This window comes from Arctopsyche grandis, chromosome 12 (assembly GCF_051622035.1).
Source record: "Arctopsyche grandis isolate Sample6627 chromosome 12, ASM5162203v2, whole genome shotgun sequence".
Classification (NCBI taxonomy): Eukaryota; Metazoa; Arthropoda; class Insecta; order Trichoptera; family Hydropsychidae; genus Arctopsyche; species Arctopsyche grandis.
The window spans coordinates 5,506,447-5,533,668 of record NC_135366.1 but is presented as its reverse complement, the minus strand read 5'-3'; the positions used below and the strand labels follow the sequence as shown (position 1 = coordinate 5,533,668).

At 36.5% G+C, this 27,222-nt stretch overlaps 4 protein-coding genes and 1 long non-coding RNA gene across 6 annotated transcripts in view; 2 read left to right on the top strand and 3 right to left on the bottom strand.

Annotated features, from left to right (window-relative positions):
* LOC143920049 (uncharacterized) overlaps positions 1–27,222 on the bottom strand; it is a 422,197-nt gene that overhangs the window by 241,860 nt on the left and 153,115 nt on the right. Inside the window, exon 2 of the long non-coding RNA XR_013261303.1 lies at positions 4,594–5,688. This is a non-coding gene — a long non-coding RNA (uncharacterized LOC143920049). The remainder of the gene's footprint in view (positions 1–4,593; positions 5,689–27,222) is intronic.
* On the bottom strand, positions 2,258–3,756 carry Blos3 (Biogenesis of lysosome-related organelles complex 1, subunit 3). Its single transcript, XM_077442734.1, has 5 exons — positions 3,068–3,756; positions 2,926–2,992; positions 2,765–2,863; positions 2,579–2,688; positions 2,258–2,507 (listed from the first exon to the last, which is right to left on the bottom strand). The coding sequence occupies exons 1-5, from the start codon at positions 3,137–3,139 to the stop codon at positions 2,367–2,369; spliced, it is 489 nt and encodes a 162-aa protein (XP_077298860.1). The 5' UTR covers positions 3,140–3,756; the 3' UTR covers positions 2,258–2,366.
* Positions 8,414–9,753, top strand: eIF6 (eukaryotic translation initiation factor 6). The gene has a single exon (XM_077443430.1). The coding sequence runs from the start codon at positions 8,532–8,534 to the stop codon at positions 9,267–9,269; it is 738 nt and encodes a 245-aa protein (XP_077299556.1). The 5' UTR covers positions 8,414–8,531; the 3' UTR covers positions 9,270–9,753.
* Positions 9,948–16,431, bottom strand: Hsp60A (Heat shock protein 60A). Its single transcript, XM_077443429.1, has 10 exons — positions 16,325–16,431; positions 13,952–14,119; positions 13,620–13,872; positions 13,220–13,428; positions 12,908–13,140; positions 12,620–12,828; positions 12,391–12,545; positions 12,158–12,314; positions 11,900–12,078; positions 9,948–10,581 (listed from the first exon to the last, which is right to left on the bottom strand). The coding sequence occupies exons 2-10, from the start codon at positions 14,117–14,119 to the stop codon at positions 10,426–10,428; spliced, it is 1,719 nt and encodes a 572-aa protein (XP_077299555.1). The 5' UTR covers positions 16,325–16,431; the 3' UTR covers positions 9,948–10,425.
* Positions 18,112–25,645, top strand: Cp110 (Centriolar coiled coil protein 110kDa). Of its 2 annotated transcripts, none has more exons than XM_077442678.1 (7): positions 18,112–18,196; positions 19,834–19,950; positions 20,034–22,559; positions 24,599–24,787; positions 24,857–25,035; positions 25,108–25,196; positions 25,291–25,645. In XM_077442678.1, the coding sequence occupies exons 2-7, from the start codon at positions 19,861–19,863 to the stop codon at positions 25,386–25,388; spliced, it is 3,171 nt and encodes a 1,056-aa protein (XP_077298804.1). In that variant the 5' UTR covers positions 18,112–18,196; positions 19,834–19,860; the 3' UTR covers positions 25,389–25,645. The 2 variants fall into 2 exon arrangements, with proteins under 2 accessions (XP_077298804.1, XP_077298805.1); XM_077442679.1 differs by having other exon boundaries at positions 25,108–25,206; positions 25,291–25,389.

Below are 27,222 nucleotides of genomic sequence, written 5' to 3'. Positions count from 1 at the left end.
CTATATATACATACAATATTTCACGTATTTCACCAATAATTTATGTATGATTCATGTGCAATAAATAAGTTTGTTTACGATTTGATAGATGTCTCATTGATTTGCGAGTTTTTCAGTGTCTCGTAATTAAGTTACTTATATAATGAAAAAATGCTGCAATATTTGTAATTGGCCAGGAAGGCGCATTAAGATTGCCTGTAATGCCTTCCTGGTATATGTTGTCATAAAAATAAAAAATAAAAAAATAAAATGTCGTAGGGGTTCTCCTAGTTCTATAATCTCGTCGAATAGCGGCAGCGGTACGAACTGGCGGGAGAGGAGCTGGTGACCAGGGCTGTGGCGAGGTCCCTTCCTCTGTGGAGACGGCTGCTGACTGTTCTGCTAACAGCTGCGTACGGAAATGGCAGGAAACTCTGCTCGACTTTAGGAATGCTGGAACAAGACAGGGAGAACTTATGTACTCTTAGGTCTCGAGGTCTATCAAGAAGAGAGACTGGTCTGTTTTTGCGCGCCCGGAAATCTACGTCCAAGGAGTGGGGGTCAGCAGCCTGATGCCAACATAACTATTGGCATGGCTGCCAACTAAAGGGACGACGAGGAAGACGTAGTGTTACAACTTTTTTTTTGTGCTCTTGATAATGTACATGTACTTAATTTATTTTTCTCCCAGTAACTTATTCGTTTTTGTGATAGTGATTTCATTGTCCGCCACCATGAACAATACAGTGGTATTTTGGTTTAACTTGAAAGAATATAGCACAACTTCAATCATCCCAAATCGAGGGCGGTGACCTCATCCACGACCCCATAAAACACAAGCCATATGATTGCATAATCGCTATCTTGTCTGAGCATTCTCGCCTGAAATATCTTCGTTCATACAACGGAAACAATACGATTCGACTCGCTCTAATTAGCCCATCGTGAGCCCGTAGGAATCCCCAAAAACATGATCTCATCACACAGATATGCATTGCAAAACTGACCAGAATATAAACCGAAGTACCAGCCCCAGACGCCAGTGAGCTTTAAAAGTTAAGCGTGTTTACTCCTCCAAAGTCAACTATAGCAACTATCTCCTTCGCCGTACATACAAACACTTGTATAAACTGAACAATAAAGAGTTTCTATAAGCCGGTACACCGGTTAACACACCTTCTGGCCTACAAACCATTGCCTCAGGTTTTTCAGCCAGGACGTCATTTTTCTTCCGGAGCCTTTCCTTCCGTAGATCTTCCCTTAAATAATAAGATGCATTAGTTGATATATTTCAAAGCGTCGCATTATGTGACCAAAGTATTCATGTTTTCGCGACATAATGGTCTTGACGATTTCTTTACTTATGATAATATATTATTTTGCCGTCAATTGGCGTTAATTTATTGTTTTAGTTCAAGTGGCCAGTAATTGTAACCAAATTGCACTCAAAATATGATAGTTTGGTGACATTACAGTAGCTTAGTATACTTCTAGGCGCATATGGAATGTATTGTAACCATAGAAGTAGAATGCATAGAATCGCTCTCAGCCTCCAAAAATGTTGCTACAAAAACTCTGCACGGCAGAGTTTGTTCATTGTTTGCTAAACTTCGTCTCTCTCTCTCTTGTCCCTCTTCTGACTTTCCGTCTCTCTCTTCGATGGCTCCCTTTTAGACGATACTTTTGTTAACAATGACCATTCTATGCATTCTACTTCTATGATTGTAACCAATAAAGTGGAGGCTTGATTAACAGATATTTTTTGAATGAGCAGATTGCATCATCCAATCAGAAAGGCTCTTAATTGACCCATTATTATTAGTAGAATGCATATAATGGTCATTGTTAACAAAAGTATCGTCTAAAAGTGAGCCATCGACGAGAGACGGAAAGTCAGAAGAAAGACAAGAGAGAGAGAGAGAGACGAAGTTTAGCAAAACAATGAACAAACTCTGCCACACAGAGTTTTTCTAGCAACATGTTTGGAGGCTGAGAGCGATTCTATGCATTCTACTTCTATGTTAGTAACCGATTATATATTTTCTTTTTTTACAATACCAAGTTTTTACTTTTGAAAAAATACTTTTTGATAGATAATCATAATATTAGTCGATTGTCTTACTTTATAAACTTGCAATATAAATATACTTTTGAAATCTAAAAAGATAAATAAATACAGCTTGTGGTACGTTTTCACAACATAAAAATTCTCACATGTTTTATGAAAGAGCAAAAACTAAACCCAACTATAGTAATTCAATAGAGCAGACACATAAAAAGCAAAGATTATTTTTTTGTGTATTATAATAAAATAAACTTATTTTAACAAAATAATATCAACAATATATATATATGTATGTATGTACAGAATATTTATAAATATACATTCAATCAGAATCAGTTTCGATGACGGGTATGGTCATTTTTGGAATGTATGCAGTACAAGCAGCGTTATTCAATCGTTCAGCGAGATGATTTGAATTGTGTTCTAAAGTTTTCAATGCAGTGCTTGCATTTTGCAACCGCAACTGAAATTAAAATTCAAATTAAATATCATACATATAAAAATGAACTAATCGAAACAATTACACTATCTCACTTGAGACTTTAACAATTGCTGATCGATGGATGATAATTGTGTCAGAGAATTTTTAACAGTACTACGAAGATGATTCAATACGTTGCCATATAGTGACATATTACACTCATCTATAAAGAAATAAAAAAATATACGTACAAGAGAATTGATATTTGATTAATTAATGACAGTTTTAATAAAATTTACATAATTTCTTGTGCAACAATGAATTATGCGACCTTGGAGATGGTGTAGTATTTGATTGAATGTGGGTAGTCACCCTAGATGCTGCCGAGGGTGTATATTCTAAAATAAAAATCACGTTTTATTTTGCGTTGTAAGAAAATTTATTTTTTAAAACGTCTTACCTTCGTCTGATTCTGAAGCTTCTCCTAGTACGATGGCTCCATGTAAAATTCGGGCATTTGAAGTATGCTATAAAATTGAATGACAGACGATGAGTGTTTAGTAAATTTGAGGTTAATTCATTTAATATGATAATGAAAGTACGTGTCTTTCGGGTATATCCTCAGAATCTGATTCAGCAGCCTCACCATGGATCACGCTCGCCGACAAACTCATTTCGTATTCAAATTACAAAACTGTCATTTATATATGTAGCTGTCAAATGAAAGTTTACTATCAGGCTGGTCAACACAACCAAGATATAAATGCATATTATAAATAATACAAATAAATTTGAGTTCGGTGATTATTCCGCAAAATCGATCTTGCGCACGACACTAAAATCTCGGTAGCCGTCACTGCATCGTAAGTCGAAAAATCTAAATCTTTATACATTTGAAGAGCGGGTAGTATATATGGTAAACGGACTACTAGTCATATGTGAACCAGTCACAGGACAACCAGTCGTTCTAGATCGGTCACAAGTGATCACCCGTCACACTAAAACTGGTCTAGACCGATCCAGAGCGACCGGTTGTCCTGTGACTGGTTCACATATGACTAATAGTCCGTTTACCTATTGAAAGTGATGTGGTGCATTTATTAGATTGTGATAACATAATAGATAAATTTGCGGGATCAAAAGCTCGAAAAGTATATATTGAAAATATTTCCCTTTTTTTCTTGATTGTATAGGGGATGGATGAATGAGACGACTGTCATGTTAATGCACGTGTTTTATTTATGACAGCTGAAAGCAGAGTGAGGTAGCTAGCTCCGAACACAATCGAGTTGATCCTCACTCGCAGGAAGGTGACCAAACTCGACCATGTCGTATAGCGAGCCGACACAATTGTTTGTATAAGTTTGTAAATAGATGTTTATTTATATAATTGTATAATATATTGTAGGCATATAGGACAACTCATGCTATATTATCTCATCATCGATCCTGTCCATACACGCATTAACTCAAGGGCAACGACCCCTGCGACCGTACACGCTTCCCCCATAAAAAGCACGTGTAGAACGCTCGCCTCGTAAAAAGGTCGACATGTGCTTCTTATACACGTGTCTTGGAAACAAAGGAAGAACACACTGAACCCATAAAACCACGAACTACGTCCAGGCATATGAACCCATAAAACCACGCTCGCAGCATAACTAGGTCAGTGCGAGTACCCAAGAACAAAGGAAAATGCACACGACACACTTCAAGCCAGAAGGTATATAAAGCAACGCAGCAACTCCCACTGGCAGAGTGAGCCTCTAGAGTTCAGCTAGATCACATCTCCGAAGAAACCTCTTCGTACATACAATAACCATTGTACCAATTGAACGAAAATAAACGATCCTCTTTCAAACTACACAACATGTGTTTCGTTAGACCGGGATACGGTCAACTTACCTTCCCTGTCTTACAATATAATTTTTTGTTTGTAAATAGATTTATATTAATAATAATAATAATAGCTTTTATTCCAGACGATGAGGAGAATAGTGCAATCCCCAACGCCCATATAAATAATATATAGATAATAAAAAGAGTATTGAAAAAAAAGATAATAAAAAGAGTATTAATAAATAATTGTAAATACAAAATAACACACGTTTTTTTATAATGTATATACTGTGGCGGCTCGCTTATACGACATGGTCGAGTTTGGTTGCCTTCCTGCGAGTGGGAACCAACTCGGCTGGGTTCGGAGAGCTACTACTCACTCTGTCTTCAGCTGTCATATAATAAACACGTGCATTAACATGCCAGTCGTCTCATTCGTTCATCCTCCATACTGGTGACCCCCGACATCGAGCCACGCAGCCTCGATCAATTTCAACATGCCGCTCATCCCTGCCTCGCCGAGCCAGGCGGGAGAAGCTACCCGCCGCGCCCCCATCGCCATCAACACGCGTCGCGGCCCGCGGGTGACAATAAACGAGCAGACACGGCTACCTACCTATCTACCTATCGACTGGAGTCCAGCCACAACGTCGACGAAAGGTGCTTTAAAAAAATGGGGGAGCGAATGAGACGACGATCTTGACAGCTGGATGTGGAGTCATGCGCGATCCACTACACATAGAACGGTCATCCAGCACCACAAGACATACACCACCTCAGCACCATCATCATCATCATCATCAAGGCCCCGTCCGTCCCCACGAGCGTCGTCACGCCGAGACGGGCGGTAGCGCTACAACACCTCCACGAGCCACAACGACTCACAGTCCAGCTCGGAGTATCATCAACCACATCGATGCCCCTGCCGCCCCCGCCGCCCCACCAACCGACATCAGCCTCGGAAGAGCGGCGCCGCCGCAGCATCGCATCGCATCGGCGCGACCATCGGACCACCCACCGTCCTGCTCGCGACGTCACCGCCCTCGAATCTACCGACCATTCAGGGCGGTACACCTATGTACACAGCGGATGACCCACGTCAACAATTTTTTTTCTCCCCACGTAATAATTTTTTCTCTTTGTGTAACAATAATTTTTTTCTTTTGTAAAATTTGTTTCTTTGTAATTTTGGTATCGCTGATGCTGGGGGGGGAGTGATGTGGCGGCTCGCTTATACGACATGGTCGAGTTTGGTTGCCTTCCTGCGAGTGGGAACCAACTCGGCTGGGTTCGGAGAGCTACTACTCACTCTGTCTTCAGCTGTCATATAATAAACACGTGCATTAACATGCCAGTCGTCTCATTCGTTCATCCTCCATAATACCTACAATTCACAATTGAAAAAAAAGTCACTTTATGATTTGTGGGGGGGGGGGAGGGGCCTCTAAATTACATTGCGCCTATGGCCTCCGAAACGCTTAAAGGTCTGTTCATACCTATCCAGCACGACCCGAATCCTGCAAGTACGGACAGTATTCTTTAGTACATTCTATATGGACGCGCATGAATGCGTAAATGCGCATGTGCGAATGGAGTATGAATACTTGGGTAAATCCACACAAATGTGACATCTGTTCAAAAACATTTAATACGAAACAACATCTCGGTGCACATATGGATATTCATACTGGGGTAAAGCCACACAAATGTAACATTTGTTCAAGAACTTTTACTACGAAACAACATCTCAGTGCACATATGACTATTTATACTAGAGTAAAATCATACAAATGTGACGTTTGTTCAAAAACATATACTAGGAAACATAATCTTTGTGCACATGTGGGTATTCATACTGGGGTAAAGCCACACAAATGTAACATCTGTTCAAAAACATTTACTACGAAACAACATCTCAGTGCACATGTGGGTATTCATACTTGGGTAAAGCCACACAAATGTGACATTTGTTCAAAAACATATACTAGGAAACATAATCTTTGTGCACATATGGGTATTCATTAGGGGCCGTCCACACACAAGGTATTTACTAACAGTAGCACCCGTATCAAGGTAAATACCGTGCATCAAACGCTATATATTGTTTTCTTCATTTTCTATATAAGAAAGAGTGTGGGTACTACCCATATATCTATCCTACTCCTTTCCTTTTGGGCATGCTTGGGTATAATTCCCTTGAACTTTGGAGAAACTTCTCGTTAATTCGTTTTGTACTCCAGCTACTTCTCAATGAAATCGTTGCAGCGTCTTTGAATGCGATATTTTCCACCTTGGTGAGCATAGATTATCGGATATTATTTTAACATATTTATCTGGTAACCTACGCTCATCATTATTTTCTTAATTTGAATGGGATGTATGAGTGGAATCTACTCTCTTCCATTTGGGCCTCGCTGTGATTTTATCTTTTATTTATATTTTGTTTTATTTTATTTTACTTTTTCTTTCTCCGTATGTAAATTTTTATGTACAAAAGAAAAATATTCTTTTGTTCAATGTGAAACTAAGAATGTGATTTGTGGATTTTATTTTTGATTTTTACACCTTTGTACATTTTGTTGATATTTTATAGTTTTTTTAATGTTATATGTTTAATTTTTATTTCATTTATGACAGCATTATTTTTTAAAAATTAATCTATTTTTTAACGTGTATGCATATGTTTTAATTATTTAATTTTTCATTTGTTATAGTTTATTGTCGCATTTAATTAATTTCATTTGTTTCGTGTATTGTATTTATGATTATATAAATTAATTTGAAATATATTTTTATTAATTAGCTATGATATTAATTGAAGTTTTTACATATATTTTTTAATACATATTTTTACATATTTTGAAAATTTTTTTTTTACTAAAATGGGTCAAGGGGAGGGGGCGGTTTATCAAATTTGCGTCGGAGGCGCTGGGGGCTTCGGTGATGCACAAAATGTATCAATTCGTAATCCTTAATTTCCAATTCGTGCATCAATTTATTTAAGAAATCAGCCGTTTCGATTTCGATTCTAGATTCTAGAGGTCCACACACACACACTTATTCATCATTTCGAACGGGTTGGGTTGCTAAGTGTATAATGTGCTACTTATTATTATGATTGATATTACGTGCGCGTGTGCCTATAAATTACCTTACATTATACTTCTATATAACAGCCAGCAGCATAGCTCGGTCGTTAAGCTTCTACTTAGCGTCATGAAGGCGCCGGGTTCGATCCCTATGCCCGGACCTCGAATGAAAATTAATTTTTCAGAGTATGCTGTTGGTCAGACCTGGATTTGTGACTCCAGGTTGATCTTTTCCTATCAGAGTTTGCCAATTTTCTCTGATTTCATTGATGAAATGGTTCCCGGAAAAAAAAATTGGCTAAAATCCTTCCTACCTACTATGTCACCACTATTTGAAGTTTGATTGATGTACAATAAAATTTATGTACAATTCATAGATGTTTCGTTGATTTGCGAGTTTTTCAGTGTCTCGTTATTCAACGACTTGTAATAAAAATACTGCATTTGTAATTGGCCAGGAACGCGCATTGGGATTTACCTGTAAGGCTTTCCTGGTATAAAATGTAATAAAAAAAAAAATTCATCTCTGAAGAGACGAAAATGCGAATGCAAACTCGCACAACGAATTGCCCAGTATAGTTGAAGTGAATAACAAAAAAAAAAAGAACAAATAAAATAATTCATCAGCGCATGCATTGGCTGTCAGTTTTTGTGACAAAAATCTACATATGCATATGTAGATAGATTTTTAGATTTAAAAAAAAGTTTGCAATCACTATGTGATTTTTAACATTCAAGCACTGCATAATGCACAAACAATATTCAAAGAAAAAATTTTTCCACTGCGACACGTCAAGTTGATTGATATGAACATTTACACAAAAAAAATCAACTCTGAAGCTTTTTAATACAATTTGTATAATACAATATGTAAAAAAAATAAAACTATTTTTATTCGTGATTCAATTCCATTTCGAAATCACCCGTTGAAATCAACAGGCACAACACTAGTATCAACTGTTAATAGAAGTTCGTAAAATTTCCATCATAAGATAAGAAGATCGAATAAAAAGCAGTTACGGCCGTCACCCGAACGACGTAAAATACAACGTTGGCAGGCCTGCGATTGCACCAGAACTTCTGTCATCGGCACGTGTCGAGCTCATCTTCGTAGGTTGCCGGGTCTTTCGAGTTGACGATGGCGTTGCGCGTGCAGTTCGAGAACAGCAACGAGATAGGCGTCTTCTCCAAGCTCACCAACTCGTACTGCCTGGTGGGCATCGGCGGCTCCGAGAACTTCTACAGCGCCTTCGAGGCCGAGCTGTCGGAAGCCATTCCAGTGGTGCACGCGAGTGTGGCCGGATGTCGCATCGTGGGTCGCCTCTGCGCCGGCAACCGACACGGCCTGGTGGTGCCGTCGGCCACCACCGACTCGGAGCTGCAGCATCTGCGCAACTCCCTGCCCGACAGCGTGACTGTGCGCCGCGCCGAGGAGCGCCTCTCGGCCCTCGGCAACGTGGTCTCCTGCAACGACTACGTGGCGCTGGTGCACCCCGACTTGGACCGCGACACCGAGGAGCTGCTGGCCGACGTGCTCAACGTGGAGGTGTTCCGCCAGACGGTGGCCGGCAACGTGCTGGTGGGCTCTTACACGGTCCTCTCCAGCAACGGCGGCTTGGTTCACCCGGGGACGACCGCCAGAGACCAGGACGAGCTCTCCTCTCTACTGCAAGTGCCGATCACCGCCGGCACGGTCAACCGAGGCAGTGACGTGCTGGCTGCCGGCATGGTGGTCAACGATTGGTGCGCCTTCTGCGGCTCGGACACCACCTCTACCGAAGTCTCCGTCATCGAGTCCATCTTCAAATTGAACGAGGCCGCACCCAGCTCAAGTGCGACCGCAGCACGAGCATCCATGATCGAGAGCCTCTCGTGATTCAGCACTACACTAGTTATACATAAGTCCTGCACTGATTTCCAGTGCAGTTTGAACTCATTGAAATCTCAACTATTGATGTATTCGTTTTAAATGACATACTAATTGCAAATCATTCGATAGTTGACATTCAAATTTGTTTTATTTTTTTATTCAAGTATGCACGCTCGTGTGTAAAAATTATTTTATAATAATACTATTACGTATCCATTCCTGATGCGTTTATAATATATGCAAAATCTCATCATAGCAATGCTATAATTGTGCATCCGATGTGTTGAAGTTTTCGTCTGTAAAGATGTGGAGTCCAATGTGTGTAAAATTAAAATAGGCCACTTTGAATCTCGGCCATCACAAATATGTAATACAATTAAAAAAATGTACCATTAAATTATATGTCTTTTATTTATTATATATAATATATATGAATCATCAAAAACTGTACTGTAATTGTATGGGGAAAGTATAATAAAACACCCTTGTTTATACTAATGTTTTATCTTAATATACTAGATAACGAGAACAATCAATGATTTCATGTGCAACAAAACATAATGTATTTATATCGAAATACATGGAATATTACATACACTTATACAAAAACGAAACTGTATGAAAATTGAATTTTTTTTAGTCATGATGTGGTGGGTTTTCGTATAGCGGCCGATGCGATGCAAAAATAGCTTACAATTTAAATTAAAATCTGATATGGTCCGTTGAAATTGTGACACGAAACACCGTATGCAGTATACAAAATAAAATTACATCGAAAAGTTTACCATAATTGTTACATCGATAATGCAAGTCCTATCACACAACTAAACATCTAACAGAAAATAAAGCTACTAAATATAAAACCTATAAAAAAATATATATATATATATAAATCTGATCCTCACTACACTTGATTGAACTCAGCATCTGTCCGCCCCCGCAACAAATAATAATAAATGCACTTTCGTATTATCATAAAATAAACCATCACTGTTACTTCAATCGAGGAAAATCGGCATTGCTTTCAGATGCAGACATGATTCATATCGTTCATTCTCTTTTTTATTATTTTGTCTTTTACATTAACTCTTTGGATCATTTGGATTTATTCAGCACATATTCGAAAATGTCTCCGTACCACTAAAATCTAACCGGCAGGCTTTTACATCATCCCTCCCATGCCGCCCATCCCACCCATGCCTCCCATACCAGCCATGGGGTTCGGTGCGTCTTCTTTCGGCATATCACACACTACAGCTTCGGCTGTGGTCAACAAGGAAGCAACTCCGCTAGCATCAGTCAAGGCTGTTCTGACAACCTTAAAAAAAAAACAATCACATTACGTTACATAGAATCAATGAGACAATGCAAATGGTAGTAATAGCATTGAGCAACAAAAAAAATCACGTTTTTTTACGTAACGGAACGGAGACTAATCTTTACTAAGTTTGAACTGAAGAATTCGAATATGACAATATTTTTTGTTAGCTTACTCTATGTAGTTTAACCGTTTGCCCGCGGCCGTCTTCTATGGAAGCTTTGGGCGACAAGTCTGTAGCGCGGCTCTCTTCCATACAATTTCTGAACACGGGATTTTGAGGCATATATACACCTATTTCAACTGTTTTAAGGTTCAAAATTGGTTGAATATATTACTGAGAGTTGAAAGCCATCTATTCAATTTGCTTAAAATGAATATATACCAGTCAAAATTAGTTTTTTGTGGAACCATACTGAAACCTCGTTTATGTGACGTCACGTCTGTTGAACAATGGCGACGATACGTCTCAATTGTATGAAGAATGATTATTTGACAATTAAGCCAAAACCACGAGATATATTATTGTTTAAAATAATACTTTGTGTTAATTAACATATCTGGTTACTTGAGTAAATATTAAAATCTGTATTTAAGGTCAAAAATTCGATTGCCAAATTCGCGAAAAACGTGCCGTGTACAGAGCTTGTTCGCTATATTTATTGCCGCGGGCAAAGGGTTAAGAGATATGAGCATTAAAAAATATATGCAATTTTTACATATAGGCTTTAATTCATAATCTAATATTGTGCCAAAAGTAAACAAGTATTGGAATCAATAGTCAGATGTTTTTTCTATAGATTATGATTTATTATTTTTTTTAAATACGTATGTATGATTAATTATCCAGCGAATTTTTAGTCAATTTTTTTTTCTGTAATACTACAAGCTAATTTTACACTCTAAAACGTTTATAAGGGTTAGTTTTCAATCTCAATATTTTTTTTATTTTAAATTACAATATGAAATGTTCTAGACTCATCATTTATTCTTCGAAGTGAAATGGAGTTTAATTTTAGACTCAAATTATAATCATTTACCACTCACAAGTATTTCAAAGCAATAAAACAATCAATAGAAAAAACATGACTATTGATTCCAATACTCACTTTTGACACAGCAATACTAGATATTGAATTAAAGACTGTAAAAGCCAATAATTTGTAAAAATTGCCTATGTTTTTTACACGCTCACATCTCTCAAACGAGAGAAAGCCAACAAAAATCATTGCCACATTCGAATTTAGTGGTCCAAACCTAGTTAAGATTGATAAGTTTCCACTGCAGTATTTTTTTTTTTTTTGCTCGGTGTAGTTACCTTTGTTGGATCGATGATTCCCTTCTCGATCATGTTGACATATTCATTGTTCATAGCATCGTAGCCGAATTCAGGTCCGAGGCTTTCTACTTTGGCTACTACGACAGCTCCGTCAACGCCAGCGTTGCGTGCAATAGTCATGCAAGGCATTCTGAGTGCATTTTTGACAATTGCAATACCTGAAATTTTCAATTCAAACATTTAATATGAAATCATAAAACGTTATGTTATATATAATGTGTAAGAAATTTTACAAACCTGTAGCTTGGTCCGAGTTTTCTGCTTTGATTGCGTCGAGAGCGGGTGAGCAACGGATCAATGCGGCACCACCTCCGGGAACGATGCCTTCTTCTACGGCAGCTCTGGTTGCGTTCAAAGCATCGTTGACTCGGTCTTTCTTCTCGTTGACTTCAACCTGTAATAGAAATAAATATACAAAATAGAATTCCCGACCCAATGTATTCAATATAAAGTTTGTAACGGGAACAAACCTCGCTAGATCCGCCGACTTTCAAAACACCGACGCCTGATGCGAGACGAGCCAATCGCTCTTGAAGCTTTTCCTTCTCGTACTCGGAAGTAGTTTCGGCGATTTGATCACGGATTTGATCAGCTCTCCTTTCAATATCGTTCTTCTTTCCCTTACCTAAGCGCAATACAAATGTTAATAGAACCTCACATGTTTGATTTGTATGTAAATGTGTTTTGAATTTTCAATACCTTTCAACAACAAGCAATCGTTTTTGGTGATGGAAACTTCGCCAATCTCACCCAAGTCGGTGGCTTGGATGTCTTCCAACTTGAGGAGATTGCTATCGTCTCCGAACACAACACCACCGGTGGCAATCGCCATATCGTTCAAAGTGGCCTTTCTGTTGTCGCCGAATCCTGGAGCTTTTACCGCAGCTACTTGAAGGCCGATTTTCAATCTACGACAATACAAAACACAACACATTGATAAAAATTTCAATGAAAATATTATATAAAAAAAAAATAATAAAACATTACCTATTGACCACCAGCGTCGATAGAGCTTCTCCGTCGACGTCTTCAGCAATTATAACCAAGGGTTTCCTTTGAGAGTTGGCCAACTCCAAGGCAGGAATTATGCTTTGAATTGTACTAATTTTTTTTTCCGAGAACAGCACCAGAGCGTCTTGGAATTCGACTTTAGCACCTTTCGGAGTGTTGATGAAATATGGTGAAATGTAACCGCGATCGAAGCTCATACCTTCAATCACCTATAATAAAACCACACATCGAGATGAGTCAAATGCTTAATAGAGTAGAAACATCAACGTTTTATTGGACAAAACTCACTTCCAACTCATCGACTAGAGTTTTGCCATCTTTGACTGTGATAATTCCTTCCCGTCCGACTTTTTTCATGGCATCCGATATCAATTGTCCGATAGCTTTATCTCCATTGGCTGATATCGTAGCGACCTGAGCGATTTCTTCAGGTGTAGTCACAGGTTTTGACATAGCTTTAAGGTTTTCTTTGACACATTCAACAGCTAGCATGACACCTATAATAATTAAAAAAAATATATATTATATAGCGGGAACAACATAGAGAGCTCAATATAATATTATATATATAAATTGTTTGTAGAAAACGATAGATTGATACATTTCATCTCATTAAAAGATAAAAATTATAAATCATAGTACAAGAATCGCTTTTTTGGTAATATATATGAGATAAATGAATAAACACCTCTTCTGATTTCAATTGGATTAGCACCCTTGGATATCTTTTCAAAGCCTTCCTTGGCAATAGCACGTGCTAAGACGGTTGCGGTGGTGGTACCGTCTCCAGCTTCCTCATTAGTATTGTTGGCAACATCTTGTACGAGTTTGGCACCGATATTTTGAAACTTATCTTTTAATTCTATGGCCTTTGCGACGGTGACTCCGTCTTTTGTAATTTTTGGTGAGCCCCACGATTGCTCCAAAATTACATTACGACCCTGTATAATAAATTCGACACCATTAATACACCTGAAAGTGAACGATTTATGGACCACTGTAGATCGATTCGATTTATACCTTGGGGCCCATTGTGACTGCAACGGCGTCGGCTAAAATGTCGACGCCTTGCAACATGAGCGCTCTGACTTCGGCGCCAAATTTGACATCTTTGGCGTAAGTGCGTGATGCCAAGAAAGCATGGCGAGCCACGACACCCTGACGTAGGATACTCGGTAATCTGTACATCTGAAATATAGAATTATAAAACGTTTAAATATACAGTAATCGAATACTAATGTTTTTTTTCTTTAGGGAAGTTAGCAATCGTGTAATTATTTAACCCTTAGAATGCTAACAGATGCCCATCGGCGTTTTGCTGACAAGTCCACGGGTCTGAGAAACGCCGATAGGCGTTGTATATTGAACATGTACAAAGTAAACAATAACACTACTCGCTAAGCATTTAAAAAAAATACATTGAACATGGGTCGTGTCATTCATTTTTCAACGTTTAAAGACTGGTTTACACGGGAATTTCTGAATTCATAACCATAGCAGAATTATCCGATGGAAATCTCTAACTGCCGAGTATCTTAGATTGTGACTTGGCATTAAGATTGTGAGCTTTACATTTTAACAACAATGAAGATGGAACTAGTTTTGGAAAAATACATTAATTAATAGACTTCTTGTGTTTATTTTTTATAGTTGCAAGTTATATTAGAAAGTCCAAACACACTTTTACAAAACTCGAAATCCTCAGCGGTAGTTATCTAGGGTTTGTTTGGATTAGCTTCAATTTTTATACCCGCTTTCTATTGGATTTCTAAATAATTCTAGTTGGAAATGTTGGCGAAAATTTCAGCATGGAGGGTTCTTAATAGAAAAGTCGTCAGCACTAAAAGGGTTAACCAATGTCAACAAAATTCAATCAAAAGACTTTTCATACTTTTTTGTTAGGTTTTGATTTGAAAGTTTATTATTAGATTTTCTAAAGAAAAAAAATACAATGCTTATTTCTGACTATCCAGGAATTACGCAAGGTTTTCAGATGTTATAAATTAATTGAGTAATTATTTTTCAACACCATTTCAGTATAATTTGATAAAACGAAGACTCGTAAATATGATGTGTATTGTACAAAAATAGCTGTAGCTTTCCTTATCTCTTTATATGCAATTCTTTAAATTTGAATGAAAGATTTTCAATATTTTGGGTAACATTAAATTGATTTTTAATAAATAAACTTTTAAATATTATATATAAAGACAATAATCATTATTTTTTCTTATGTACATATAATATAATAAAATAATAATTATCATCATATATGTACATATGTATGTAACAAAAGCAGATTCAAAGGGGGGTGCTATGCCCCCCTGTGAACGAATTTAATTTCATATATACATGTTTTAATTTTTCCAAAACCTCATTTTAACTTATAAAAATGTAGTTAAATATGTGTACAAAGAATAAATTCTTAAAATTTATAGAGAGCTTTAAACAAGATATTTTTGTATGTATTATACAGGTTTTTCATTCCAAATTGACCCTTTTCAATGTCAATTTGAAATGAAAAAGGGTCAATTGGTAAAGAAAAACCTATATTTTCAACTTGACCATTTTCCGGACCTGTTAGTGATATGTAAAAGACAAAGCTGTCGATTTATTTGTGACAGGCCTCATACATATAAACGATATTGATACTTTTTCACACTTGAAATAAGAGTGTGTTTCGCATATCGTAGAGATATGCAAAATAATCGAATTATTTTTTATATAAGCACGAAATTTCCACTAGCGATTTATAAAACAGAGAGAAGGTAAGTTAAAAATTTAAACCATACATACATATGCTTTCACAATAATTATAATGAATGAATATTTTTTTATCAACAAGTTTCATTTTATTCACATAAAATACTACAAATAAAAATAAAATGCCCTTCGTACAAGTGAATTATCTTCGATGACCTAAATATGGCAAATAAATAATGGTAGAAGCGTCAAATCGAAAGCTAATACTTATCTAAAAAAACATAACCTAAAAATTTTGCGATACCAGATTCTAATATGAAAAATTGCGCGAGAAATTCAAGCGCAACGTCACAGGGTAATAAAGTAAATAGAAATTATATAAACGAGTAAGTATATGCATATATATAATTCATATGATGAAACGATTGGATAACAAATTGAAAGAGTGGTGCAATGTATGTGAAGTGAAATGAAATAAATATGTAAATGAATCGAACAGCCGACATGTAATATATGAGAGAGGAGAGAAGAGAAGAGAAAAGATTCGAGATTGTTCTGGAAGGAATCGGGTAGAGACGCTGGGACGGGTCAAAAGCCACTTCGGGTCTGAAGGGTGTGGGGGACGAGGGGTGGGTCAGGTCCAGGTCCTCGGGACGGGGTCAGGGCTAAAATGGGGTGAGGTGATGTAACCTTTGCGCAACAGCTGCTGAGGAGCACTCGACCGCTACAACAAACGCGACTTCTCGATCTGCCGGCCGGCACTGACTGAATACTTCACTGAGCACGCGGTCTTCGGCACGCGGGATCTCTCTACGGAACACACGCCCCGATTTTTGCCTGCTCGTCGATACGTTGTTCCTGTATTATTTACTCTGTTTCCGATTAAATTTACATTCCAAACTGTTTTCAATTCACAATGATGCGTTTAAAGTGGGTTTGGTTTGTTTTTGAAACGTTTTTAAATGTTTCGAGTGAAACTTAGATTTTTGGGGCGTGTGTCCCGTGAATGGATCCAGCGATAGGTTATGTCTTGTGATAACTTTTTTATTTTATTTGCCCGAGTTGTTTAGATGACGTTGTCTCGTGAAATTCAACCGAGTATAAATAAAATATATTTAATTTGTCAAAATTTTATTTTGATTTTTTTCGCTATTAATTTAGGCTGTAATGAATTTTTAATGTACTTTTAAACATTGAAACAATTTTTCATTCAAACATTTGTCTAAATTATTGTTCACAAAATCAAAAAGTATGTACTTGTGGTGTTTGAATATTGCGCCGTTGCTACAAATTGTGTATTGCCAGATTGTGCATAAAGATAAGAATTATATAATTGTATATTTTTTCGCTAAAGTATACAACAAAAGTCATAAATAGTTTCATTATATAACATTAAATTACTCAGTTATATCACAACATCAAAATTTTCGTGTATCTAATATAAGGTGACCATTTTTTCAAATTCAAAACCAGAACATTTTTTCCAAAAAAATATTTCTACATATTTCAATTACTAAAAAAAAACATTGGATAATCATCAACTCATAATTATAAAAAAAATAAATAAATTTTTACACAAGACTATATCAAAAAATATATTTGGTGGTTAGCAAACATTTTAAAGATTCAAAATTTACTTGCGTTTTATCACTGGATCATATATTGTTTATCAAAAAAAAATCGATCGACATGTGTATTTTTTCATGGTAAACATAAACAATATTCAACTAATTATTATCAATATATTTTAGGACACATCATTTGTACTGAAGCCTTTAAATATTTCAATCTAACTATTAGATAAAAAAATATCTATTACATAAAGTGTACTGGTTTTATCTCACGACTTACCAGAACAAATATCCAAAACGGTTCGGTGATTACTGGTCACAAATTACTCGTCACAAAATCACTAAAATCTCTATAACAGAACATCTGGCAGCCGAAAAGTCCATCATACTAACGATAACTATCATAATAACGAGAACTTGAGTGCTAAATATTGTGTATTCGCGATTTTCATGGCAAAAATTGTCTTTGTGACCACCCCAATGTGACGAATAGTCCAATTACCATCCAAAAAATCAGTACAAATGATCACCTTAATCTAACTAGTTTCTAGTAGGAATCTATTTTTGATGTTTAACAATAAAAGATTATCAAATATACTTATACATTACATTTCAAGTAAATTACAAACTACCTACTAATTTGATTACAACTTTATAAACAAATACTAAATATTTCACATGTGTGAACATTCCGCTATAAACGCATACTAATAATATTTACAAAGTCCACAATGCGAAATAGTTTAATTATTTCTTGTTTGTTACATTGAAACTAACGAAAATAAGGTTGCACAATTAACAACACACTAGAATAATTTACAGACAAATTAAAACATACAGATTTAGCGAAAAGTAAAAAATCATACATGGTCGAAAATATTAGCGTTACGGTGTTTTAGTGATGTCAGTGTTGTATCGGTTGCTGGGTATGTTGGTCGTGATAGGTGACAGCCGGCTGCTATTTTAGCCGAGGTGTCTCCGAGTGAGTCCTGTACGTATTTTACCACCATTTATTGCGGAATTATATCAACATAGTCATTCGCCATTCGATGGATTCGCTCGAACGGATATCGCATCAATCTCTCCATACATTTTGACAGTCGACGTCAGCTGCTAGTCGTTCCACACCCACAACTAATAACTGGGTCAATTTACGGTGATTGATCTGACCCTCCCGCATAATTCGCGAACCATTAATATATTAGGTCCACACCTACGTCTATGCTTTGTCTGTTTAGTTCGCTCCGATTCTTCAAAGCAGTGATTTCAATCGCACGAATCTGCTCAGACCTAGCACAACTTGTATTGTGGTCTGTTTGAAAATTGTAACACTTTATTTCTGTACTTTTTGTATGTATTAGATAGAGGTAATAAATTATTATCTAATGTTGACTATAACGTTATTATTATTTTGTTTCAGTTATATTATAACAACTTTTCGATATAACAGAACTAGATTTGATCTTCATTTTGTGCTTTGACCAGCAGCGTCGACTAGTGGTTAGCATATATGTATGCTTTGGAATATAGTGGTCACGGGTTAGAGTCCCACTGGTTGCTGCTGGCCAGACCTTGGTTTGTGACTTCAAGTCGATCGTTTTCTATCACAGTTTGACAATTGATCTGATTTTCATTGATACGGTTCCGACAAATTGGCAACCTTTACCCATTTCTCGCAATTTTCGAGTTTTCAGCTTCTTGAATTTCGCTGATTCGTATAAAAATACTGCAAATTTGTCCATAAATGTCTCACAAATTTTGAGTTTCTCATAGATATCCCTATGATGCTTTGGTAAATTTATTCTAGAAATTATATATTGTAACTGGCCAGGAAGACGCATTGGAGTTTACCTGTTAAGGTTTATTTTTACGTAGATATATACCAGGAAGGCCTGACAAATTGGCAACCTTTACCCATTTCTCGCAATTTTCAAGTTTTCAGCATCTTGAAATTTCGCTGATTCGTACAAAAATGTCTGGCAAATGTCGAGTTTTTCATTTTGATAATTTATGTATACACAAAATGCTCCGAAAATGTAAGGCTATCATAAATTTGTCAAAATTTATCCATATATGTATGTCTATCCCGGTCTCCGTGACGAGCCGGGATGTGAAATTACCGAAAACGCAAATATCGGAAGGCAAAGATCGACAATCGAAAGATCTTAAGTCGAAAGATCAAAAAAAAGGGTGTATGGTAAACGGTACATACTCACTTAATTTGCGCAAGCAGGATACAACAGGAACAAGAGGAACAGGCTTTTCCTCCCGTATTAATGTGCGCGCGCAGAATACGGGAGGAAAAGCCTGTTCCTCTTGTTCCTGTTGTATCCTGCTCGCGCAAATTAAGTGAGTATGTACCGTTTACCATGTACTCATTTTTTTTGATCTTTCGACTTAAGATCTTTCGATTTTCGATCTTTGCCTTCCGATATTTGCGTTTTCGGTAATTTCACATTCCGGCTCGTCACGTATCCATATATGCTTTGTTAAAATTATTCTAAAAATTGTATATCGATGTTTGTAATTGGCCAGGAAGGCGCATTGAGGTTTATCTGATAGGCTTTCCTGGTATATGTGTACATGTGTATGTAAAAATAAAAATAAAATTATAATTTTTCATTTCAGTTTGGTATAATTAATGTGATCATCACGATGAGTGAAAGTAAGGATGGCAGTTCCTCCTATGGAGGATCATATGTTTCTTGTATGAAACTGAATGGAGTTCCGTTGCTGCCTCCTTTGGTATAATAAATACTCATTTACTTTGCTGTTTTGTTTTGTGATACTTTGTCATTGTTTTTTTTTTTATTATCATTCCATTTTAGATGACCCCAGAATGTAGGCAAGAGATGCAATATTATAAACAGTTGGCAATGGCTGTGGAGCGTCGAATAAGCGATCTGAAATTTTGCCTAGACGAAACCACCATGAATTCCAACGTGCTCCAAAGTGATTCTGAGGAATGGTTCGACGGCGTTAACATATCCATTGTATCTTCCAAAAGCGACTACTACAACGAGTCGCACGACTATCCTAAATACGAATATTCAAATACCACATACGGCACGAAGCCCGTCTTTGTCGACAATAACGATTTCGAAAGCATGAACTCCCAATTGACTGTCATTGACAACAATGACGAATCTCCGACGGAAGGTGGCACAGACACGCCAGTGAACGAGAAAGTAGACGGAGCTTCAGTTAAAAGCTCCGACGCTCAGACCGATTCACAGAGTATTAGTATTGAAATGTATCAAGAGAAGTCGTCGTACGCCGACGAGTCTCAATCCAAGTGCGACGGCAGTAATTTGAAAAGATCTGCACGCAATCAACCGTTGAAAGAATCTTCTAAAGATAATCTCATTAATAATAGTAAGCAAACGCTCCACGAGCATTCAAAATTTGCCAATAATTTCGTGATCAAAAATGATAGTACAAAGTCAATATACGGCGTTCCAAAGAATGATAGTAGTTCTTCCAAAAATAGTTCAAAATTAGCATCGGTGACAAAGTCGACGAAAAATATTAAAAATAATGCGACTAAAAAAGATAACGCTTCACTGCCAAAGGTTGCCACGTCATTTGTTAGCAAAAAGTCTACATTCCTAGATGGTAAAGATTTGTTGAATCTGAAAAAAATTCCGAGAAAGTCGTCCACCCTCGTAAATAAAACCAAATTGTCTCCATCGAAGAATGTCACCGGATCGTTGAACAACATATCATCTGGACTTTCGTCTCCGCCTAAATTAGTACGGCAGAATTCTTACACTCTTGAATATCCCAGTCCTTTACTATTGGCTCATCTTGAAGTTCAGTCGCTGGTTTCGGGAGTGGAATTGCACTCCATATCGATGTCAGAATCCACAAGCACTAGTCATTTGAACAAGCAAAAGAGTTTAGATTCAAATAAAGCCAAAGAAATATGGTCTTCCGTAGGATCGGACATAAATTCATTATCGCTTAATGAAAACTCTGCAGTCCCTTCTATATCCAATAAAGATAATAGTGATTTAAGTGACAAAAGGTTATCTACTTTAGGTTGTGAAAATAAGTTAGAATTAAAATATGACAAACAGCCTACGACAAAACCCAGTACATTACAATCCCTCACGACTTCCAAAACGTCTTCCTTAAATATCTCGAGTGATGAAAAGGCGAAAGAGGTTGATAAAGTATCCGAATCGTCGCCTCATATTGAATCTCCAGTCTCCGATAAAACTAACTCGACGGTCATGTCAAATACTGAAACAAACGACGCTGCTACGTCGTTACCTTTGGATGTGAGCAAATGCAGCAGCACTTCCAGTTCGTCGAATGTATGTTTGAAATACATTTTGAAGAAGTTCGAGGAAGATCACGAAAAGAAACTGGTCGAATTGATCAATAAGCAAAAGGAGGAGCAACTTTTATTACAGAAAACGTTTGAAAATCAACAGAAATTATTGCTGGCGAAATTTCAATCCACAAGCAAAAGCAGCATCGATAGCAATATTATCAACGATAGGATATCGAACGTTGAAAATTTGAAGACTTCGAAGGATTGCAACGCAACCTTCATAAGACAATCAACAGAACCGACCCACGTGTCGAAAGAAATGCCAAATATTTACAACGGCGAAGATCATTCAGCTAAAATTCAAAACGAAGACGAAGTCGATAGATATTTGAAGATCAACGAAGCTGTTTTATTAAAGTCGCGAAATTTGCGAAGCCAAAAACCGGGTACGGAAACACTGACTAAGACCAATATGGAATCAAGAGACGCACCTCGATATATAAGTAGCAGTAAGCTGACAGAAGTACAATTTAGAAGGTCGGGTGATGTAGGCTTAGACTGCAGAAACGGTGATGGTATGAGAAGTCAAATGTCCGAAGCACAATCGTTGGATTCCGTCAATGATAGGAACGATGACGAGAATCTTCACACTGCACGATCGGCCAACACTCTTGACGATCTCAACTTTACGTTCGCATCGGACGATGCCTCGAGCGGCTCCGATGTGAAGACTAATGTTTCGATACCGAGTATGGCGATCAGGGACTTTGACGGCATGTCAAAGTTGAAGAGCGCATTCGACAAGATCACGAAAATTCAGCAGAATCTCGCCTCCCAGCCGGCGTATAGGTATCCTCAAAATAGAAATTATCAACAGGATGATTACGATCGTCAGACGGTGTCGTTGTCTTCCATCGGCACTCTGTCTCAGGTGTATTCAGAACCGGAAAATCATTATTCCATCGCCGATAGAAACTTATTGTCGTTGAATTTGATCGATGTTAATCGACCGCACGGCGGAAAGCATTCCCTGAATAGAATCAGTGAAAGATTTCAGAAGATTACCGAAAAAGAGGTATGTTATATTGGAAATGAATTAATACAATATATATATATATATATATATATATATATATATATATATATATATATATATATATATATATATATATATATATATATATACATTCAAGAGTTTGTTCATATATTCGAGATTTAAAAAAAATAATGCTTGTTTTCATCATCATGAAAGTTTGACTTTTAATAGTCAATTGGAAAATAATTTGTTCCTTCCTGTGATTGGCTACTGTTTGCGATGCCAATAGTATTGCCGTGCCCTGAATTAACTCGACTTTTACCTGATGAAATACTTCCGATATATACTGCCTGGTTCGCATATAATTTCGGACGGTTGGGCAGCGTACGGAAATATTCCACATATTGCGAATGGAATATACACGCATTCGTTTGTGGTTCAATATAAATGCATCTAAATATGAATCAAAATGGTTAACGGCGTTGACGCTCCATCTTTCTTTTTACACGTTTCCACATATTTTCCACATTTTGCGTATGTATTTCACTATCAATTGGATCCACGAAATTATCCTGGCGGACCACTTTTACCGGAATTCGGAATATTTCCGCACGCTTCCCAACCATCCGAAATTATATGCGAACCAGGCAGTATATGTCGGAGTATTTCATCAGGTAACAGTCGAGTTAATTCAGGGCACGGCAATACTATTGGCATTGTAAAGAGTAGCCAAGCACAGGAAGGAACGGGTCGACTGAGCCTCCCTTCCGACCGAGCGGTCTCCATCCTGTCGAGAATTCAGACTTTTTTACCCATAATGTTATATACAAAGTTTAGTTCATATATTGTTTTAGTATTGGGAAAAAAATTGATCAATAAGGTTTAATAGCAGTGGTGTCACGACAAAACGTCCAACGACACAACGTCTACGACAAAATAATTACGCGAATAAATGGTTACGGACAAAATGATAACGCGACATAATGTTCACATACAATACATTCATACGTTTAAAAATGAAAAAAGTACTAGAGTTCAATAAAACGTATGGTGACTAAGATCTACATATACACATCCTTTGATAGATTTATAAATAAATATTAGATAAGCCAGTCTAATTTTATGTTGCACAATCGTTAATCGACACCACTGCTATTAACCTTTCCACCGCGTACGACTACTATACATGTCCTAGCGAACATGCCCTCAGCGCGTGAGACACGCATAGATGTCTTGGGAAGTTCCAACCTGTATAAGAGCCGTCTATTGTGTTAAAATTTTATAACTTGGTTGAAAATATTACTGAATGTATACTTTACCAAATTCAATAGATGGCAGTAGTCAAAAAAATTCAATATAAGCTAGAATAATTTATAAAATATTACAACCTATATTTATAGTCGAAAACGCGATAACAAAATCCGCAAAAAAGCAGCCGCATACAGGGCATGTTCGCTAAATTTGGTGACGCGGGCAAAGGGTTAAACCTTATTGATCAATTTTTTTTCCAATATTTAAACAATCAGATAGAAATATAGATCGATCATTATGTCGTGGATATTGTGTCGTTGGACGTTTTGTTCGTAGACGTTTCGCCATGGAACCGTACATATGTATAATATTTGATCGATAAGGTTTAGAAGCATATCTAATATATAATTTCGAAAGAGACTTTGCATGTATGTAACTATCGTTGGTTCATAGAATCCGTGACGTTAAATTTAATAAAAAAAACAAATTAATATTCAAATAAATATAATAAAATGTTTACTATTAGATTAGCCATGTTTAAGCGGTTTATATTACAAATACCGAGTGAAGCCGGGTAATACAGCTAGTATATAATACACAGAGGCTTCAAATATATATATATTATATGTATTTCAATTGTTGATAATGCTAATTCATCTTCACATTTACATAATTGAATAATATTGAAGCCATTCAACGCATTCAACCTGACTTGACCTGGCAGTGGTTCATGCCGCCGATGAGTAACAATCGTTTTTGTTATGTCAAAACACTTTAGGTTGAATGCTCTAAGGTCGTAAGTTCACAACAACATCTACATATTTCAGATACGCGCTGCAACGACTATTGTAGCGTATGCGAAAGGTTTTCTAACGCGTCGATTGATGCGAACGGAGAAAGTGGAATCTATCGTGCAGACTGTGCGAGATACGCTGCTATGTGCACTGCAACTCCACAGGGACGAAAACGGAATCCAGGGTGCCGATGTGGATCTTCACCGGAGACTCCTTCAACAAGTTGGTATTTTAAGTTATGGACGGAGGCGGTTTTTGCTCGGCGCCGATGATTAATTGAATCGATTAAAGATTACAGCTGCGTGCTATGCACTTCACGATACGTTCATAATTTATTCGCCGTGTGAAAGAATGAGCATCATCGCACAGGATAGAGACCGAAAGATATCCTTGTCGCATCGCAGTTCGTCTTCCGTGTCATCGGTGAGACAGTTGTCGGCCACTACTCAAAAAATTCTCAAAAGAAAATTGTACGTTTTAGTGTAATGTGTGTTTGTGATTTCTTATGATATATTGAGTCGTGTTTTATTTGGATTTTTTAGGGAAGGGATGTCTAAAAGTCATTCTGGCGTGTTCACAAATAGGTCACACAGGCATCTCTCGTCAAATCCGATGACTAGGTCTCACTATGGTATAGTATTGTTTGTGTTGTTTATAATTTTGTGGTTTATGGTTTTTAATCTCGTGTAAATTGGTCTTATTTTTGTTGTTGTTGTTGTTTTTAGATCAAAGTGATCTTTTGAAAGGGGGGTTGAGTTATAGACCACGTCGAACTATTACCGTGTCTGGAGAGCTTGGAGGAAGTCGCAAACCCTGGCGATGAATCATAGTATTTTTCTATTCTCTTGTTGATCTTTACTATTTTTTTCGAATACAAACTATTTATAAGCATATGTATGATATGTAACTGTTGTATGTATAATATTTTAGAGGCTTACTTAGTTTTATTTACTGGAAATGAGATTTCAGTGCAAAATTTTTGGAAATTTTTATTAAATTTTCATCAAATTTTATTGTATTAAATGTAAGATAAACTTTTTTATATATTTATTTTTTTATTAAATTTTTTTTTAATATGTTAGCTGTTTTTTTTTTCGTTGCAATTGGTTGTTTTCTTGTGATCGATCGTAGTAAAATATGGAGAATAATATTAGATTGGGTATTTTTATAGTCACTGATTTATCTGAAGATTCGTAATGTACAGATTTGTATTTTTTTCATTATACCTGAAAATGTTAGTGATATAATCAAAGAAACGTAACTTTTACATTTGTACTAAATATGCTTAAAATTTTGATATTTTGCATACTTGTCAAAGAAAAAGCTGTCATGAACTGGTTAGTGCCTTTTTACAAAATGTTTATTGAAAAGTATATTTCTATATATTTTTTTGCTTTACTCGATATTTCAGATTGAAAAACACATACGTATATCTACCTATACATCTTAACTGCCAAACGCATTTATGAATAAATAAAATATTTTCTACATACGAAATGTTTTTTACTGACCGATATTATGTATGTGTGACTGTTGTTTATTATTTTAGTCACAATGAACTGAATCATCGTAAACTATTGATAATTTCAAACATAATAGCAAAAAAAAATCGTGTTCCATTACAATTGATTAGATGAGTCAGATTGTAAATAAAAAAGCAAGCTGAAAAGAGACTAGTAAAAAAAAGACAAATGAAATATGATTATTGTTTACAAAAATATACAATATTTAAATGACAATGGTGGCTCGTTTATAATAATAAAAACGTTCAATAAAGAAGTAACATTTACTTAAAGTCTCAGTCTAAAACCATGGTATTTCAGGAATTCTACAACTTCATTCAGTTTCTTTACAAACTATTTTAATACAACGAAATTTTATCAGCAAAATAAATAGAACTGCTTTTTAGTTTGGGCTAATCTCTAGTTTCTATATAATCCAAAAGTGTATTTTACAAAATTGAATAGTTTTTCATGTATATTTTAGTAAATTCTTTTATTTACTGATTTTAAATCGGCACCATAAGCGATATTTAATTTATTTTTTACGCGTATGGAACTCCAGTGCCCGTTTATTGAAACCGTGAATGAATACTCACCAAACAAGTTGTCATAGGAAAGTTTTTCGCGAAAAAAAGAGTGCACTATTTCAGTAGGCTTCTAAGTTTATTGGTATTTTTGCCTTCTTTCCCTTTTTTTATTACTTCCTCCGTAATTTCCCGTTGTTGGATCCACTTTCTCTACGCAAATTTGTTTGCAATGCCTCGGCTATGTTATTCTATATCTATGCTCTTCAGCAAAAATAATGTTCGTTTTTTGATCACTAATTTCTTATACTTGTAAAGATGCGTGCAACCATGCAACGCAACTGTTTTGTCATTGTAGACCAGTTGTAGACTGATTTGAAATCGGTTTGGTTTCAGTCGACTCGTGTGCAGACTCCTACTGCCGTACATTAACGTAATCACCAAACAGTTGCATGCTCAGTTGGTTTGTAACTCGAGTTACATACCAGTTGCTCCGTGTACGGAGAGCCTTAGAACGAAAACACACTGAGTGACACGTGTTTTCTTTTAGATACTTGTAAACATAAGAAAAAACCGCAGCACCCCTAGCCCATGTACATGGTACACAGTATTTATCCTTACTTGACAATGA

Bases quoted from the DNA above. Each gene is read 5' to 3' on its own strand.
- Blos3 (XM_077442734.1), bottom strand. From the start codon at position 3,139: ATGAGTTTGTCGGCGAGCGTGATCCATGGTGAGGCTGCTGAATCAGAT. The intron at 2,993-3,067 runs GTACTTTCATTA...TCAATTTTATAG, and splicing joins AGGATATACCCGAAAGACAC to CATACTTCAAATGCCCGAAT. The intron at 2,508-2,578 runs GTGAGATAGTGT...TTTTAATTTCAG, and splicing joins AGCAATTGTTAAAGTCTCAA to TTGCGGTTGCAAAATGCAAG.
- eIF6 (XM_077443430.1), top strand. From the start codon at position 8,532: ATGGCGTTGCGCGTGCAGTTCGAGAACAGCAACGAGATAGGCGTCTTC.
- Hsp60A (XM_077443429.1), bottom strand. From the start codon at position 14,119: ATGTACAGATTACCGAGTATCCTACGTCAGGGTGTCGTGGCTCGCCAT. The intron at 13,873-13,951 runs GTATAAATCGAA...TTTATTATACAG, and splicing joins CAGTCACAATGGGCCCCAAG to GGTCGTAATGTAATTTTGGA. The intron at 12,079-12,157 runs GTTTGTAAAATT...TGAAAATTTCAG, and splicing joins AAACTCGGACCAAGCTACAG to GTATTGCAATTGTCAAAAAT.
- Cp110 (XM_077442678.1), top strand. From the start codon at position 19,861: ATGAGTGAAAGTAAGGATGGCAGTTCCTCCTATGGAGGATCATATGTT. The intron at 19,951-20,033 runs GTATAATAAATA...ATTCCATTTTAG, and splicing joins TTCCGTTGCTGCCTCCTTTG to ATGACCCCAGAATGTAGGCA. The intron at 24,788-24,856 runs GTTGGTATTTTA...AATCGATTAAAG, and splicing joins ACCGGAGACTCCTTCAACAA to ATTACAGCTGCGTGCTATGC.